Source organism: Podarcis tiliguerta (assembly GCF_965153285.1).
Source record: "Podarcis tiliguerta genome assembly, chromosome: 11".
In the NCBI taxonomy this organism is placed as follows: Eukaryota; Metazoa; Chordata; class Lepidosauria; order Squamata; family Lacertidae; genus Podarcis; species Podarcis tiliguerta.
The window spans coordinates 20,153,280-20,171,000 of NC_139544.1; the positions used below are offsets into that span (position 1 = coordinate 20,153,280).

Sequence of the window (17,721 nt, forward strand, 5' to 3'; positions counted from 1 at the left end):
CTGGAAACTCGAGCAGAGCGGGCCGGGCGCGCAGGTTGCATGCGAGAGCATGCGCGCATCCAGACGAGGACTGGGCTCGTCTCCGCACCCGCTGCAAGGCGCCCAGGTTTTAGGAGGGTTTGGTCAGAGGCTGGGAACTGGGCCAATGCCCAGTTGCAGCCGGAGCCCTGTTCCCTTAACGGGCCCGATCATGTTGCCAAAAATCAAGGAGTGGTGATAGCGCGCTGTTCTTGCAACGCCTTAGAGTGGGATCGCGGTGGGCGACCAAACTTTTCGTAAGTTTGATCAGCCCTTGCTCCGTTGTGACTTTTAGAAAAGGGGGAAAAGGAAAAACTTTACTGGTGATGCGTCCCCTTCTGGCCAATGAGACGAACAGCAAGAAGCGAATCCCCAGCTGTTACACGACTCCTCTCCCTTGGCTATAGACCCCTCGCCTTTACGCAAAAGGGAAATACTGTGCGCGCTGTAAAACTCAGAGCCATTCGGGAGGCGTGCAGGCTTCATGATCGCCGGCCCCGGCTGGCATTTCGGCTGCTGCGGTGCCGTCTCCCGGTAACGCTCCCTTGTCTTTCGTACACAGCCACACATGGGCCCGCTTTATTAATTCCTTCCTCACTTTTTCTTTTCTCCAGCGCTACAAAAAGAATCCATATTATGCAGCCCTTCTTCGTTCCACGCGCTCCCCCCCCGCCCGCAAACTATGTTGTTCTCCTCTTTCGCCATCATTACGGGCAGAATCCGTGGAAGTTTGATCCGAATCATAAAAACTAAATAAACTCCAGAGCGATTAGACAAGGGCAGCTTGACTGTCAAGTCAACTTAAATGGCTTGGTCTCACAAGACGCTTGCTAATTTTGCTGCTAGATAAAGGACACTAAGGTTGGGGAAGAAAGAGAAACGAGGTTTTTTGCTAACTTTGGGCAAGGTTCTCATATCTATCCACCTATATATTTTAACACAGGCTGGGGGGGTTTTCTTTGCCAAGATAAAGTTCGTGGAAGGAGGAATATGGGTACAACATTGAGGTAGATCCCCAAGGGTTTGTTTTTAAACACACACATACGCTTTCCATATTGGAAAATCTAAAATCTCCTTATTGTGGGTAAGTCCAAAACGGTCAGATCAAAATACAGACAAGAGGTTGCTTTGGTTTGAAGTCCTGCCCCCATTATTGATTAGAGTGCAGCTGTTGTCAATGAGGACATTAGCGCGTTTGTGTGGGTGAAAGATTCTGGAAGCAGGTTGCAATCCTCTTTAAAAAAAAACTTAGGCTAGGCTCGTTCCAAAAGATTATTCTTAAATTGTGAGCAGAGTTCCTTTTGCGCACGCCTTCCGCTGGCAACGCTTTGTTGCAGTGGGAAAATCATCCCCGGTATTGCCGTTTGAATAAGGAGGACTTAACACATCCCTTTAAAGTTTAAACTTTTCAATTTTAAAAAAATCGATGAACAAATCCTTTCTCGCAGCTCGTCTCTGGTAGCGTTTCTTCTCAGGCTTTCTTCCTCTTCTTCCTTTTCAAACAAATCTCTTTTTTTATTTAATTAGGCAGAAGAAACTTTCTCCATGTTCCCGGGTTTCCCATCAGAATCCCCATCAGTTACATGCACAGAAGAGAGCGCGGAATAAAGGGAGGGCTCCCGATTTCTCTTTTTCTGTGGGTGTGTTGGCACTTTGCCCGCACCCACCCACCCTTCCCCCATGCCCTCCTCGCCCCCCCCCCCCACCAAACCCATCCCCCCCCCCACACATTCATGGGCTGGCTGTTTGAGAAGTGGGCGAAGGTGGATGTCATGCTCGGGGCAGTCCGTTTCCGCGGAATCCAGCCCGGGATTTGACTCCACCTCCAGCCAAGCTGCTTCCCAGTGACAGAAGAGTTGGGACGGAGACTCGCAGTGGGAAGAGAGGCAGGGCGAGATCGGGAGAGAAAGAGAGAGAGCGAGAGAGGCTGCTGCGAAGTCCTCCCCAAACACACACTTCAATGACCAGGCGAGCTGGGACGAAGCGCGCTCTCCTGCCGGGGCACAAGCAGCTCTGCCTGCCGACGAGGAGTTCCCCCCAAGACGCCTCGCCCGCCGGGAGCACTTTTTCGGAGGGGCAGCGCAAGACCCTGAAAGGACTTCTCCTCTCCCACGACCCGTCGGAAGGGGACTTACTGGAGTGGCAGCGCGAGTGGCCTCGGGAAGAGGAGTAACCGGAGCTCTTTGATTTCCCCCTCCCCACACCCAACCCTTTCCCCCTTTCCCCCCACCCTCCGTGGAGATGGACACATCGCAGCCCCCAAAGTCGAAATATTGAATCTTCCCCCCCACTACCCAAAACCTCCACACGCCGCCGCCCCACGCGCGCGCACACACACACACACGCCCCGCTCCCCCTAGGACGCACGCCGGTAATAATGACAAAGGATTGCAAAGGCGAGAGTGGATCGAGTTTCGCGGAGCGATCCCCTTAAATGGATTACTAAATGGGACACTCCATCAGCTAGTCCTGTCCTCGTAAGCCTCCCAGATACATGCACCGACGAGGTACGTGAACTCCTTTTTCCTCTCTCCTCTCTCTCTCTTCCCCCCCCCCCATCCCCATGCACTGCGCTGCTGCTTCTCTGCGCTCCGGGATATGCACGAGGGCATTGTTCCGGGCTGCGTTTGCAAGCGCGGGGAGCTTGCAGCGCCAGGTCCTGCAGGACAGCAGAAGGATGGTGAAGCGGCAGCGGCGGCTGCATTAGCCAGGAGGAGGCGAGGACTGCTCGGGCACGCTCCATGCCGGAGCCACTTTCTCTCCCCTGACCCGGGTCCGGGTTTGTGTGTGTGTGTGTGTGCACGCGCGCTGTACAGTTTCCCGGGGAGGGGAGAACGCCTGATTTCTCTTGCCCTGCTCTTAATCTTGCACGAACTGGGCGCGTTTGTTTTGTTGCAAAAGCGCGCCGCCAGCGCCCTCCCTCCGCCCCGCGCCCTCGCTTTCGCGGCTCGGGGACACTTTGCCCGGGAGCTGCCCGCTTGCTTGGCCGCCGCGGGGAGGGGCGGCTGCCGGGCTGTGAAGCCGCGCCACACACACACACACACACCCCGCCTCGGTGGCGGGCAGTGCAGCTCCGAGCCCGGCTTTTCCCCGTCGCTCCGCACGAGGCTTCCTTGGGGGGCGAGCAGGATGGGCGTGGAGTCTTTGTTTCGGAGACAATGTGACGGCGGAGGAGAAGCGGCGGCGGCGAGCGGCGGGGGCAGGTGGGCTGGCGAAGCCGTCGGGCCAGGAGGGAAACTTGGGGCTGAGGGAGAGGCGGACCCCCTGTCCCCCCACCCCCCGAGCTCGCCTTCCCCTGCCGGGGCCAACGCCTCTCCTCCGCTCTCGGCGCAGTGACCGGTGCCCACCCTGGTCCCTTGGGGGGGGGGGCAGCGTGTGTGACGGCGCCGCCCGTCTCCGGCTTTGTTTGCGAGATTGGGGACGGGGCTTGGCGCGGGCGGAGGGCTGCTGCTGCTGCTGCTGCTCCTCTCTCTTCCCCCTGTTGCACCCCGCGGTTGAGGGGAGGGGCAGCTGTCGAGTCGGTTTCTCTCTGGAGAACTGACGGGAGAAAGCGAAGTAGGAGAGGCGTTTGGTGTCTGCGGGGAGAGCGGAGCCTCTTCGGAGCCGCGCAGGGCAAGGTTCCTGTCGCCGTTGCTCCCTTTTTTGGGGGGGGGGGAGCAGAGCAGGGGTGGCGCGCTCGCGGGTCACTCTCTCCCCCCTCAAGTCCCTCCTGCAGCCTCCGCGGAAGGGAGGAGTTAATAATGGGGCGCCTTCCCTTTCTCTTGCCGCTTGTGTGTGTGCAGGCAACTCCTGGGGGGCCGAGGTACCTTTGCTCCCTCCCCCAAATAAAATATCTGAGGGGGCCGCCGTCTCCCCAAGTTGATGGACATCGCCATGCAAACATGTCTTGTGATGAATTATGCGGGGCGAGGCTAAACTGCTACCCCCCATATTTTATTTAAGTTGGCACCCGTGTGGTTTGCTGTGTGCGCACCTCCTTCAGCCCCTTATGGGTGTCCCTGGACCACCGAAAGCATGGGAGATGTGTCTAGACCTAGAAGTGGGGAGGACAATGGGGCTTACACGACCCCTTCGAAGAGAACTTAGGAAGGTGTAGCTGAAGGTTGCTTGCTCTGGGCAAAAGAGGGGAGAGGACGCTCCCGTGTGATCCTGCACAGGTAATAATGCACATTGCCTGAGGGGGAATGCTAGAGAAGGAGAAAGGGGAGCGCTAGAGAAAGGGCCAGGCAACGTGGTCCCTTGGGAAACAGAACTCCTTGTGCTGTTAAGTCCTTTGTATATCATAGTATTGGGAGACCGACCTGTTCCTGAGGCACTGGGGTGACATGTTAAAAAGTTGCTGTGATACATATTGTGAAGCCATGGGCATTTGCGTGCATACCACCCTCTGCCTGGCCAGCAGCGATTAATTTGAGCCAGGGCTCACCAAGTATTAGCTGACGAACCCTTTTTCAATGCATTACTTTCTGTAATAGTGAAGGGGTGTGCCTTTGAGCATGTGCAGAGTGCCTTTCCCTCACCACTTTAATAGCCACAGCCAGCTCTCCTATTTGGGGTTAAGGGAATAGGATTTTGGGGGCAGACAGTAGTACAGTTTCTATGCAGCCCCCCCCCAGACCAAGTACCTCTTATTTTATAAACTACCGCTGCCCCCCAAACCTCACATTTCAGTTGTTCTCCCCTAACTTCCCTTTGACACTAGGGAATGGTGTGAACGTGGAAAGTCCTTTGGCAGAAATTTTTGTTCCCTCAAAACTGCTGACTGGATGAAGATAATGCCCAAAGACTGGAAAAGGAAGGAGTTAATGGGAGTTCTCCACTCACTGGGGAAGGAGGTGCAGCTCATGGGAAGCTGCTAGGCCCCCTCCCAGCACTGCCCAGACTCCTTTGAGAATAAAAATGATAAAGAGGTCAGTGGGAGATTCTCTCAGTATTACCACCAACCACCTTAAGCCAGCCCAGCAGCTGAAGGGAGAGCAGAGGCTGTTGGCTGGTGCTGGTGGTGTGCTAGCTGTTAAGGTGTGCTGGCTACATGAGCCTGGAAAGCTCTGGGCTGAGAGTAATGTGTATTAAGTGCTCTGGCTGTGAATTTGCATGAGTGAAAGTGGGAAGCCTACAAATCCCCATGTGTTGTTTTCCCTGCCTGCTGGTCTGTTGGAGAAGTGGAGCAGAACTGAGGCAGCTCAGGGGAGTTGGCGGGGGGGGGGGGGGGAGAGAGAGGCTGGGAACTGCTGGCTGCTGGCTTGGTTTCCCCTGAGCATCATTCGGCAGAACAGCTCGCAGCAATCTAGGCAAAGGGTTCTGGATCCAGACGCGGGGAAATCCAGTTTGGGTATTGTCAGGTTCCAGGAACTATTGCTGGAACAAGTTTCAAGGTTTTCTTAGAGAAGGGGGGCGGGGACTTGTAGAGATGATGGCTGGTTCACACAGTGTTTTGTTTTGCAGAAGTTTCATGGAAAGAGAAGTGAAAATCCGCTTGGTTGTGGTGACTGAAAAGCCGAGTTCAAGGCTGAATGTAAAAATAAATAAATCACAATCTCTTGAGTTTTCATTCAGTTTTAGCAAAGTGAAAAGTGGAGTGCTGTGGTTTATGGATATAGTTATCTGGGACCAGTGAATTTCTATAGCTGGCTTCGTTGTGCAATGCTTATTGTTTTCTTAGCATTTGTGTTCCTAAACCCTGTATGCATATTTTTGTATATCTGCTCCCATTTTTGTGAAGGAAACTATTCTTTCCCCAGGAGTGGGTTCTTACAAATATAATTGAAAACCTGTAGATTTAAGATTGTTCAAATAGGAAGCAATCAGTTTGGTTGGTTTGTGATGGGAATATTTTGTCATCCACAACACAATGGAAGTTAAATCCTCATGAATGCATCAAGCAATTTCTATTAAACCGAAGTTACCAACACACATCATAATTCAGAACCAAGGTTAATTATTAACCTAACATTAAATAAAAGTGGCAGAATTCTGTCTCCAACTGTTGTTCTTTTATATTCTACTATTTTTGTGAAAGACAATGTTGTTTTTGTATTGTGACCTTTGTTTTAAAAAGCAGACAAACCAGTTGGGACTCTTGGAATGTCACTTTTTTGGCCTTGATTCTGCCATTCTTGTTTCCTGGACATACTGCTTTTCTAGGAATATATTTCCGTAGGGTAGAGGGAGGTGCTTTAAGAAACCTTGCAGGATGGCTCTGTTGATACCTAGAAATATTACTTTCCAAAACCCCAGAGAGTTTGTAGTTTTTTTCTGCTTTAATTAACTGCTCCACAGAGCATATCCTATCCTATCCATGTGTACTCTGAAGAAAGATCTACTGAGTTGAGTGGGACTCCCAGGCTGCAATTCTAAAAACACTTACCATGGAAGCAAGTCCCATGGAAATCAATAAGGTTTACTTATGAGTAGATATGCATAGGATTGCATTGTGTCTCTTCACATTGTTTAGTGAAAAAGTGGAGGCAAGGGAAGAACTAGGCTCTTTAGACCTTTATTTTTAAGTAACAACTGCATATATTGTTCAGTGCATGAGATGACTGGGACTTTTCTTTAAGTGAAAGTACACTGCCAAGATATTTCTCTACGTGATATAATTTCTCATGGTATTGGCATGATCCCATTTAAACACTGATAGTTTATAAAACTTAATCTGGATCTTCCGGACAACTATATATAGGCCTTCGTCCTTTCTTACTTGGGAAAATCTACTGACTTTAATAAGAGCTTAACATAAGGAGGAACTGAAAACTGGTACATGCTGTCTGCGAATGCTGAAACACTGTATAGAGGGGAGGGGAGTGGCTGCAGGGAATACAATAGATAGGAGATAGTTGGTTTGTTCGTTCGCTTTGTACAAAAAGTCAAAGATGATCTGAACCATGAGTAAAAAGAATCCAATTTTCACATATGTTCCCCATACTTTCCATTAGTTAACATCATAGTGCTTATTTTTCTGATAATTAAAGAGACCTACTTCATGTGCTAAACCAAGCTTCCTGAAAGGGAAAGTAACTGGGCACTCAAATGGATAAAGGACACTTCTACTTAACATCCCCAGCTATTTCATGGTAACAAAAGTAGATGCTAGAGCCATAGCTCTTTTCCACAGGTTGTAATTTGAGGAGTGAAGCTAGTGCAGCTGGAGTCTGGAAAAAAAAGGGCAGCAGGGGTTAAGGGCAAGGAACTGCTTTCATTGATAAAAAAGAGAGCAAATTAATGATCTGTGATAAATCCAAAATAGAACTGTGCTCGTTAAAAGGAAGTCGGCAGTTGTAAACTTGTTTGTGTGCTTGTTTGGTAAAGGAAAGGGGAGATTTGTCACCTCCACAAGAGCAAGAAGAACTAAACATGAATGCATATGAAAGGCGCTCACATGGTTTAAGGCAATAAAGGCATAAAAGGATTAAATTGACCTCACCTAACAAATGCGGTGCATCTTTGCCTATTTGCAGGAATACATTGCTGTGCTATCTAGAGGAATGTCCGGTGTGTTCTGTAGAAATCTATCACTCATTAACCTGACAGGTTACAGACCAAGAACAGTTAGACGCTGGGATTTCAAGTGCACTCTAACATTTTAGATTCTTGAGGCAGATTATATGCTGTTAGAGGCAGGAGAACATGGCATAGGAACAAAAGTGGTGCCTTTATTACCTCCTTTTCTATATGACATAATTCAATATCTCAAAGACCAAAACAGAAGGGATTATTCAACAAAGCTAATTTGGTTGACATCTGTGAGCTGTGAACAAGATCTGCACAATTTAGGGCTTCAATAAATGCATTCATATACAGCCGTACCTTGGATCTGAAACACCTTGGCTCCCGAACAATCGAGACCCGGAAATGAGTGTTCTGGTTTTTTAAAGTTCTTTTGGAAGCCAAACGGTGGGGTTTCTGCGGCTTCTGATTGGCTACAGGAGCTTCCTGCAGCCAATAATAAGCTGCGCTTTGGTTTTTAAACGTTTTGGAAGTGGAATTGAATTCCAGAACAGATTCCATTCTACTTCCAAGGTAGAAAAAATGGGGAACCTGTTGCCTTTCAGATGTTGGAGTCATAGGTTCCTCATCCCTGACATATGTTTGAGTCAGAGAATGCTGATATTTAGTGGATCATATCATGGAGGAAAAACTAACAACTCGTTGTACATTCTGAGTATTCCAACCCCAATGCAATCCTGGTAAAAGTAACCACATAGTTAATTAAAACCAACCAGGCATGAGTAAAACATGTTAAGTAACCTATTGGATATGATCTCAGCCAAAGAAGGACTTCTAATGTAAATGCCCTTCTCTGTAGAGTGGACGACTTCACAATTATTTGCAGCTCAGGACATAGTTTCCGCCTCATCACCTGGCTAGGGAAACGTAACTTTTGCTGTTCATGGCACTAATGTAATTCAGAAAATTGGTAGCCTTTTCAGAACATAGAACATAACTTTTTCTAAAAGTTAAAAACACATTAAGAAGAGGGAAGAGAGGAAGGAATGATAAAGGCTCAATTTGTGGGTGTATGCATACTCATGTAATTATTTAGTCAAGTCTACACTGACAAGACTTGTCATTGTCATTGGTGAGATCGATGCTCAACCCAGAACATTGATTACAGAAGATCTCGCCCAACTTTTAATTTGACTCTTTTCTCCAGACATTACATCTGCATCTTCTTCCAAGTGGTTTCCAGTGTTTCCTCCATCCCAGAGAAGCAAGCCAGAAGCTAGTATTTCTTCTGTAATGTCTTAATTGGTGGTCGTGAAGTGCCTCTAGTAATTAACTAAGTACATTTCAAAGCATCACAGTTAGATGGGTAAGAGATATACAGCGATCAGGTCACCTGACAGAGAGGATGCTGCTGTCTGTGGGTTGGCAGCTGCTGTTTTCACTCCACGGTCGCAACAGGACAGTAGCAACAGGAATCAGGTTTGTAAGCCTAGAACTTGTAGCTGCCTGGATTCTGCCTTTAATATGTTTTTATTCCAATGTGTTTTCAACACCTTGCTTTCAACACTTTTACCAGTTCTCAGCTGGTACCATTTTCCATATCCATCCTGAAACCTCAACTTGGCAGGTTCTAAAATAGTGCCTTGCCTTTTTGTGTGTGCAGTTAAACGCCACTCACAAAGCAAATGTGGTGTTATTGTGTCAACGAGCCCTTTCCCAAAGCAATTTGCAACTAAACTTGCAATCCCAAGCACAATTACAAGAGAGCAAGTTTTAATTATCTCCTGTGAAGTCGTGCTTGTGCAGAACATCCCTGCTATCTTCTCTCCCCATATGCCCCCCAACTGCTACTGGGATTCACCCAAGCCTCTGCAGCAAATTTTGGGGGGTGGTAGGAGAATAATCCATTCTTAAGGAAATCAGTCCTGAGTGCTCACTGGAAGGACAGATCCTGAAGCTGAGGCTCCAGTACTTTCGCCACCTCATGAGAAGACTCGACTCCCTGGAAAAGACCCTGATGTTGGGAAAGATTGAGGGCACAAGGAGAAGGGGATGACAGAGGACGAGATGGTTGGACAGTGTTCTCGAAGCTGATAACATGAGTTTGACCAAACTGCGGGAGGCGTGCTCTGGTCCATGGGGTCACGAAGAGTCGGACATGACTAAACGACTAAACAACAACAGCAACAAAGGAGAAGAAGAGTAGGATAGTGCCATTGTGTGAACTTAAGTTGCTCTGAGAGCACAATGACTTTGTTGGATGCACACCCAAGAGACCTCTGAGGAATTGTACTTAAGATAGCACTTGACTGGTCACTGCCCATAATCATAACCATTTGGTTTGAATATTGCACCTCAATATGTTATTAGCTGTCTCCCCTAGCCTCAGACTAAGGTTTTGAACTGCAGAGTTGCATGGCCAGTGGCTTACCTCGTAACTACTACAGACTCGCCCATTTGGTACTGACTAATGGCTCCCATTGCCTGGTAAGCAATGGACTATTGCATCTTTGTGGACAAGCATGGGATAAAAAAAACCCGCATTGTCGGTAGCTAAGAAAGTTCATGTGTTGTGATCTCACCTTGGGGCACTGGAGAAGATTCTAATCACATTGGTAGTGCTCAGAGTTCGCTTTATGCAAACTTTTCACAGGCTGGCTATTTGATGTCAATTCGGTTAGCATAACTAAATTTGCTCAACTGGTAGGTCAACTTATGCTTCATAAAATAAGCTAAAATAACTGGCTTTAAGAAGAGTTAGTACAGTCAATTTCAGAGGGACTAACTTGGCTTAAATCCAAGAACTTTGGCAGCTTGTGCTGAAAGATAGGTCATGAGTACTTAATTACTTGATCAGGAATTTGTCCTGAACCATGAATTAACACCTCTACTTTTATTATGGTTAAGCCAGTCTTGAGGTGAGAAAATGAGACAAATTTATGGAATCTTGAATTAGAATTTCCAGTAGTTTTGTTTTGGTTTTTAATCTATTTTCATAGAGTTCCGTGTAGTTATCCAGTGGAATCCTGCCCAACTTTTGTGAGTTATTACATTTAACTCCTTAAATACAATGATACCCTCTTCTGAATTACCTATAGTGTACAGTGGTACCTTGGTTTACAACCATAATCTGTTCCGGAGGTCCGGTTGTAAACCAAAACAGGTTGTAACCCAAGACGCACTTTCGCCAATGGGGCCTCCAAAAAAAAAATGGGTTGTAATCCAAAAAAAGGGACACACACTTCCAGGTTTGACGTGGTTGTAATCTAAAACGGTTGCAAACCAAGGTACCACTGTACTAGACAAATCCTAGTATGTTGCTATTTTATTTATATCCCCCCTTGAAGCCAAAGTTGACACCTAAAGCAAACATTTGCTACAGTCACAGAGCTATAGTATGAGCTCGATAGATTGGCGCCTGCACTGCATGGGACACATGATTTGAGTACTTACCAGTTTTTTGAATCCCAGTGAGAATAGTAACATAGCAGTCAAGGAAAAGCATTTTCCCTTCCATCTAGTTTTCTGCAGGGTTTTTGTTTTGTAGGAAGAAGCAAGCATTCAGGAACTCCCACCATTGAAGTAGTAACAGACCAGAGTTAGATTTTCCACCTCAATTAAACCAAGCTATTAAACAGTGGTTTTAAAGTTCCGAAACCTACTGTGGGAAACTGAAAATTAAACATTTTAAATATTTAGGCTGCCAGAGAATAGCTTATTTTAAATAAATTTATATAGAAACTGTTTACTATTCATGACAGTTAAGAAGCATAAAAGCAGCTAATGTTAAATAGAGAGGCATAGGATGAATTGGAAGAAAGTATACAGCAAACAAACAAACAAACAAATCTCCCCTCACTGCATATCAGTAAATGCATGTAATCGATAACAAAAAATGAAGTTTCCAAGTAAAATATATTCATGTCTAAAATTTGATTCATACTAAGGTTTAATCAAAAGGGACGCGGGTGGCGCTGTGGGTTAAACCACAGAGCCTAGGACTTGCTGATCAGAAGGTCAGCGGTTCGAATCCCCGCAACGGGGTGAGCTCCTGTTGCTTGGTCCCTGCTCCTGCCATCCTAGCAGTTCGAAAGTACCTCAAAGTGCAAGTAGATAAATAGGTACTGCTCCGGCGGGAAGGTAAACGGTGTTTCCGTGCGTTGCTCTGGTTCGCCAGAAGCGACTTAGTCATGCTGGCCACATGACCTGGAAGCTGTATGCCGGCTCCCTCGGTCAATAAAGCGAGATGAGCGCCGCAACCCCAAAGTTGGTCACGACTGGACCTAATGGTCAGGGTTCCCTTTACCCTTAAGGTTTAATCAACTCTTCTTTTTTTCCCCAACTTGTATGTTAAGCGTATTGAGATGCTGCCATATGGAATCATGGTATGTTATTTTGTTTCTGAATGTTACCAACTCCACATAAGTATTTGTTCAGTGTATAAAAAGACTACAAGTTCCTTTTTGTCTGAATGGGCTTTTCGAAATAAAATCCCAAAGTGTATCTGTAGAGACTGAAGCATGGATGGAAAGATAAGCCAGCTATTAACAGAACTGCCAGTTGCCGCATCTCAAGAGGGAAGACATATGGTAACTCACTACGTTCAGTACTGACCTTTCCCTTTAAAAGTATTTTTTTTTAATAATAGCAATTACTATATACAGTGTTTTAGTGAAGATACTTGGAATTCACTGTGAATATATTGGTCCTCACAATTCTATTCTGTAGCTACCAAGCAAAACATGTCCAGAAAGGAATCAGGCATACTATGTTGAAATCTGTGGTATTTTTATTTTTGCCTACATGCTAGACTGCAGGATGAAGCTGTTGGCAAAAGTTGTTTGGGGGGGGGCGGGGAAATACTCCATTACGCCTATGGATTCTATATCCAGCTGCCTTCGATGGAAACCGAATACTCATGGCAGCAGGAGCAAATGGATGATTTTATGACATGGAATTCAGCCATAGTCTGGGCCCAGCGTATAAAAGCTAGACATTTTCCTGGAGTGGGATTGTGATTGCCGTATTGATTATGCACTTTCCCCTCCCAGTATTTATACCATGTGCTTTTCGTCAATATTGCTTAGCCACAAAAACCTCACAAGAATCTTTCAGTAATTAAAAGGAGAGCATCCTTATGCAGCTAGTGAAAGTGAAGGTCTTGTTTCTGACTCTCTAGCAAAATCTACATCTTAACTCCTGGAAACTTGACTGGATGGTGATTCTGGACTAAATAGTTTCTGGTAAAATAGCAGATAATCTCTTTTAAGTAGCCAACTGTGCTTCATTATAGAGGATTTCTCTATCTCTTTCTCTCTCTCTCTCACGCCACTTGCATGGGATACATCTTTTCAGGAAAAGAGAAAAGAGGAAGCAGATAATTTGCTGCATTTTATGAGTTTTTTAATAAAACGAAAACCATTGATACCTGTCAACATCTTCTGTTTAGTGCCAGTTTGACATGGTTCTGTGCTAATTCCTTTCCCATTCTTGAGTTATGGCCTAGCTTGACACTGTCCTTGGCCTCTTCATCTATTAATCATGGAAGCTGCTTTCTTATTCGGTTGCCATAGTTTCAGTGCCTCAGATAGTGTTGGGGTGCCTTGGGAAAGGCTTGAGATATACTAGGACTTGCAAGCCTTGCAGTTATTCTGGCACTTGCATAGCTCTGAAAGAACAGAAAACAGCTCCAACATAATTTCAACATAAGAGGAAACTTCTGGATGTGTCTCTCTGGACCTTGTTATGTGCACACCCAGCTGATATTTTCTCCAGGATTTTCTTCTTCCTGGGGAAAAAAAACACACCCAAGAACTTGCAGTTCAGAGACTAATGGCTGCTTTTATCTACTGCAAGGAAAGGAAAGGGTTTTCTGTTGATGAATGGTTGAGAAAATTAGGGCATTTGGCAATACAGGTAATTTTTTTGGTTCTTAGCTGCACATGGCATGATTATATGTTTTTGATAAAGCCATTTTTCTCAAGCTGATATTAACTTTTCTTTAATTGTGCTTGCAAGCTGGTGAACTTTTGTGTCTGGAAACTAGCTATTTCATGTGTTGAGCTTGAAATGAAGGAAGACTGAACTTTGGTTACCCAAAGAACCATAGCCATTTCACGTTGATTAGAAACATTTCGTTCTCAAGTTTTACACTTATATGTTTCTAAATGCAGAGTTATGTCTTCCTAGGAAAATATATACAGTGGTACCTCGGAAGACGAATGCCTCGCAAGATGAAAAACTCGCAAGACGAAAGAGTTTTTCGTTTTCTGAGTTGCTTCGCAAGACGGATTTCCCTATGGGCTTGCTTCGCAAGACGAAAACGTCTTCCACCTTTTTTTTAAAACCGCCAATGCATTCCTATGGGAAACCGTCAATACACAGTGGTGCTTCGCAAGACGAAAAAATTCACAAGACGAAAAAACTCGCAGAACGAATTAATTTCGTCTTGCGAGGCACCACTGTACTTGCGAGAACAATGACTAGCTTCTCAGAAAAATGCTAATCAACTTGAGGGACTAAAACACAAGGCACCCATCCCTGAACTTAGAGCAAGAAGCAGATTTTCTTGACACAAATTTCAGTAGAAGTCAAATTACACTGGACAGTGGCAATTCCATGAGTTTCTACACATAGCTGACCCAGTCGTGTAGAAAGCAGGGTGGTGAGATCCAATTCTGGCAGCAAAAGGGATGCTGTCCCTCTTCTTCCATACGTAGCTTGCCTCTCTGCAGAGCCTCCCTTTGAACACCTTGCTCCTCAGCAAGGTCCCAGTATCAGAAGTGAACTTGGCAGGATTAAAAGCATTGGTGGGGTGAGGAGTTGTGTGGAGGTAAGTAGCAGGTCCACGGAGTGTATATTGTCATGCTCATTTTAATCTTAAAATTGGACTCCCACACAACTCCATATGAAATAGGTATGTCAAACTTCACCTTGATTACACCATAATTATAGAATCGTAGAATTGTAGAGTTGGAAGGGACCCCAAGGGCCATTGAGTCCAACACCCCTGCAATACAGGACTCTTTTGCCCAACATGGGGCTTGAACTCACAACCCTGAGATTTAGAGTCTCTTCCTCTACCGCAGACATAGGCAAACCCCGGCCCTCCAGATGTTTGGGACTACAATTCACATCATCCCTAGCTAACAGGACCAGTGGTCAGGGATGATGGGAATTGTAGTCCCAAACATCTGGAGGGCCGGAGTTTGCCTGTGCCTGCTCTACCGACTGAGCTGATAAACATTCACAGTGCAGTCCTATGTGCGCCTTCTCTGAAGGAAGCTCCATTGAGTTCAATGAAACTTGCTTCCAAGCAAGCGTCCATAGGATTGCTGGCTAAATTTTAATATCGCGAAGGGTGGTGCGTGTACTGCATCCTTCTACATATGGTTTTTCAAAAATATTGTAATTTTGTCGCTGGAGAAGTTGTGGTGGACCTGCTCTTCTCATTGGAGTGTTAGCATGAGCAGGTTCCGGTTCAGGCTAGTCACCCAGATGCAAAAGAGGACAGGGCACCTGTAGAGAGACAGTGTGGTTTAGTGGTTAGAGTGTCAGACTGGACCATGAAGCTCTCTGGGTGACCTTGAGCCAGTCATTGCCTCCCAGCCTAACGTACCTCACATGGTTGTTGTGCGGATTAAATGAGAAGTGGGAGATGCATGTACCTTGAGCTCCTTGGAGAAAAAGATGGGATATCAATGCAATGCAATGTAATAAAAAGAGTTGAATAGAAGAGGCGATTTCGACATGTATAGCTTCAGCAGGCTACATCTGAAATTTTCACACAACGGTGTAGAAAGTGGAAGAGTCCTGTCTTCTATTTCACCTGCCACTCCAGTTTGTGGCACTGTGGCATTGTAATTGACTTCCCCCCAGAGACAAATTCATTCATTTATTTTTAAAAACCATTTGTTGGCCACCTTTCCCAGCATTCAGAGTGCCATACCATAATAAAACAAATTCAACGAATGAGCAAGGAAACCGAAATCAGCAGTACAGTGGTACCTCGGGTTACATACGCTTCAGGTTACAGACTCCACTAACCCAGAAATAATACCTCAGGTTAAGAACTTTGCTTCAGGATGAGAACAGAAATCGTGCTCCGGGGGTGCGGCAGCAGCGGGAGGCCCCATTAGCTAAAGTGGTGCTTCAGGTTAAGAACAGTTTCAGGTTAAGGGACCTCCAGAACAAATTAAATACTTAACCCGAGGTACCACTGTATTAATAAAGACAAGGCAACTGAATCAGAGGTCAAATGGAATAAATGCTTTTTTTGCACCACCACCAAGACCAATAGAGAAGGGGGATTTGGGCTCTTGGGGCCGGGAGTCCAGAGGTGCTTGATGTAAGAGCTGCTTCTCATCAGGACCGTTCTCACGTTCTATGGAGTTGAGCTTTGAAGCACCGTCTGAGAGGATGATCTAAGCTAGTACAGGAGGAATATAAGGAAAGATTCCCTCTCTGAAACATGTGGGACCCAGCTATGAACTTTTCCAGCAGCTTCAATAAGATTAATTTGATAAATTTTAAGAAGCATTTGATGTTCAAGAAAATAACATTGAAAAAAACAGTTAAGCAAACCATTTTAGTCAAAGCTATGCTAGAGGATTATGCGCTGCTTGTACGTTTGTCAGATGTGGAACCTGTCTGAAGACATAGTGACATTTGAAATTATAAATAAGCTACTTTTCATTCAGGGATGAATATCAGAACTTCAAGCATGTCATTTCAGCAGCCTGAATAACATGCTTTTGCAGACTATCAACTATTGCCTCCTCTGAAGTAGTTTCTGATTGAGGTTTCATAACATGAAATAGATAAAGGGATAAGTGTTTATATGATGCTAGATGCGTCAAGTTTCTGGGGATCAGGGGCGCTAGTTGTAAACCTTTGCTCTTGTGATGGCACAGGAGCTTGGAAATGAAATATATTCTTGCGCGCCACCCAATCTCCAAGCGGTACGAGATTCCGGGGTTCCAGGCACTTATCTGGGGTTCATGCGTCTTTAGAATATATGGTTTATTTATGCAGGTATACAACCTGAGCCCATGATGGAGGGGTTCATAGAATAGGTCCAGCACCGAGGGCCTTCTGGCGGTTCCCTCGCTGCAAGAAGCCAAGTTACAGGGAACCAGGCAGAGGGCCTTCTCAGTAGTGGCACCCGCCCTGTGGAACGCCCTCCCACCAGATGTCAAAGAGAAAAATAACTACCAAACTTTTAGAAGACATCTGAAGGCAGCCCTGTTTAGGGAAGCTTGTAATGTTTAATAGGTTATTGTATTTTAGTGTTTTGTTGGAAGCTGCCCAGAGTGGCTGGGGAAAGCCAGCCAGATGGGCGGGCTATAAATAATAATAATAATAATAATAATAATAATAATAATAATAATATATTATTATTATTACCCAAAAATAAAAAGAAGAAGAGTTTGGATTTGATATCCCGCCTTTCACTCCCTTTAAGGAGTCTCAAAGCGGCTAACATTCTCCTTTCCCTTCCTCCCCCACAACAAACACTCTGTGAGGTGAGTGGGGCTGAGAGAGTGTGACTGGCCCAAGGTCACCCAGCAGCTGCATGTGGAGGAGCGGAGATGCGAACCCGGTTCCCCAGATTACAAGACTACCGCTCTCAACCAGTACACCACACTGGCTCTCTTTTGCTGGCCTTGTTTCTCTCATAGCCACAGCCTTGGATTCATACAGAAGTCAAATATTGCTCTCAGATGTTGCTCTGACTCCAGCTTGCTACGTTCCTTCTAACTCACATCGCTGCAACTCTAAACTAAGGCTTTGACCTTCTAACCATATCTCAGTTGAGGGAGGGGTTACACCCATTTATTGTTTCAAACAGAGCTCCCTTTTCTTTGTTCTATTAATGGCCCATCACCCAGGCAATCACCTCAACACCAGACGTTAACCTGTTTTATATTTTAACACCTGTGAGATCCAGGGATTAGAAAGATCTTGCATACAGCCTACTTCCCCCTGCCCCAACTCATAATAACCATATATTTTTTCCTAAGGGCATCACAATGAGATTCTGGAATCATTTCTCACTAAGTAAAGAGCATGTCAGTTAATCTATATAATCTTGCGATGGCTCAGTTGTTTGACAGTGAAAGTAGTTGTCCTGATCACAGTACAATACTCACTTGGGTGGAAGCTGGTTTGTTTCAAAGGAAAAGTGATATTGGGGAAGGCATAGCATAGATCCAAGGCTGAAAAGATAATAAACAAATTCATTTGCGTTCCCAGAAG

At 45.7% G+C, this 17,721-nt stretch overlaps 2 protein-coding genes across 9 annotated transcripts in view; one reads left to right on the plus strand and one right to left on the minus strand.

Moving 5' to 3' along the window:
• The first annotated feature begins 1,742 nt into the window (after window positions 1–1,742).
• Window positions 1,743–17,721, plus strand: part of SEMA6A (semaphorin 6A) — a 179,075-nt gene continuing 163,096 nt past the window's right edge. For 4 of the 8 annotated variants that reach the window (XM_083403728.1, XM_083403732.1, XM_083403731.1 and 1 more), the window contains exon 1: window positions 1,785–2,525. The gene's annotated coding sequence lies outside the window, so the exon portion shown is untranslated. Of the gene's footprint in view, window positions 2,526–3,147; window positions 3,222–17,721 lie in introns of those variants that run through there. The other 4 variants (XM_083403729.1, XM_083403733.1, XM_083403734.1 and 1 more) reach the window with 4 other exon arrangements.
• On the minus strand, window positions 2,603–11,700 carry LOC310659979 (uncharacterized protein). Its single transcript, XM_083404264.1, has 2 exons — window positions 10,756–11,700; window positions 2,603–10,556 (listed from the first exon to the last, which is right to left on the minus strand). Exon 2 carries the CDS (start codon window positions 3,946–3,948, stop codon window positions 2,878–2,880), a length of 1,071 nt encoding a protein of 356 aa, XP_083260390.1. The 5' UTR covers window positions 3,949–10,556; window positions 10,756–11,700; the 3' UTR covers window positions 2,603–2,877.

What these genes read in the sequence shown, in the direction of transcription:
- LOC310659979 (XM_083404264.1), bottom strand. Translation starts at nt 3,948, where the DNA reads ATGGGGGGTAGCAGTTTAGCCTCGCCCCGCATAATTCATCACAAGACA.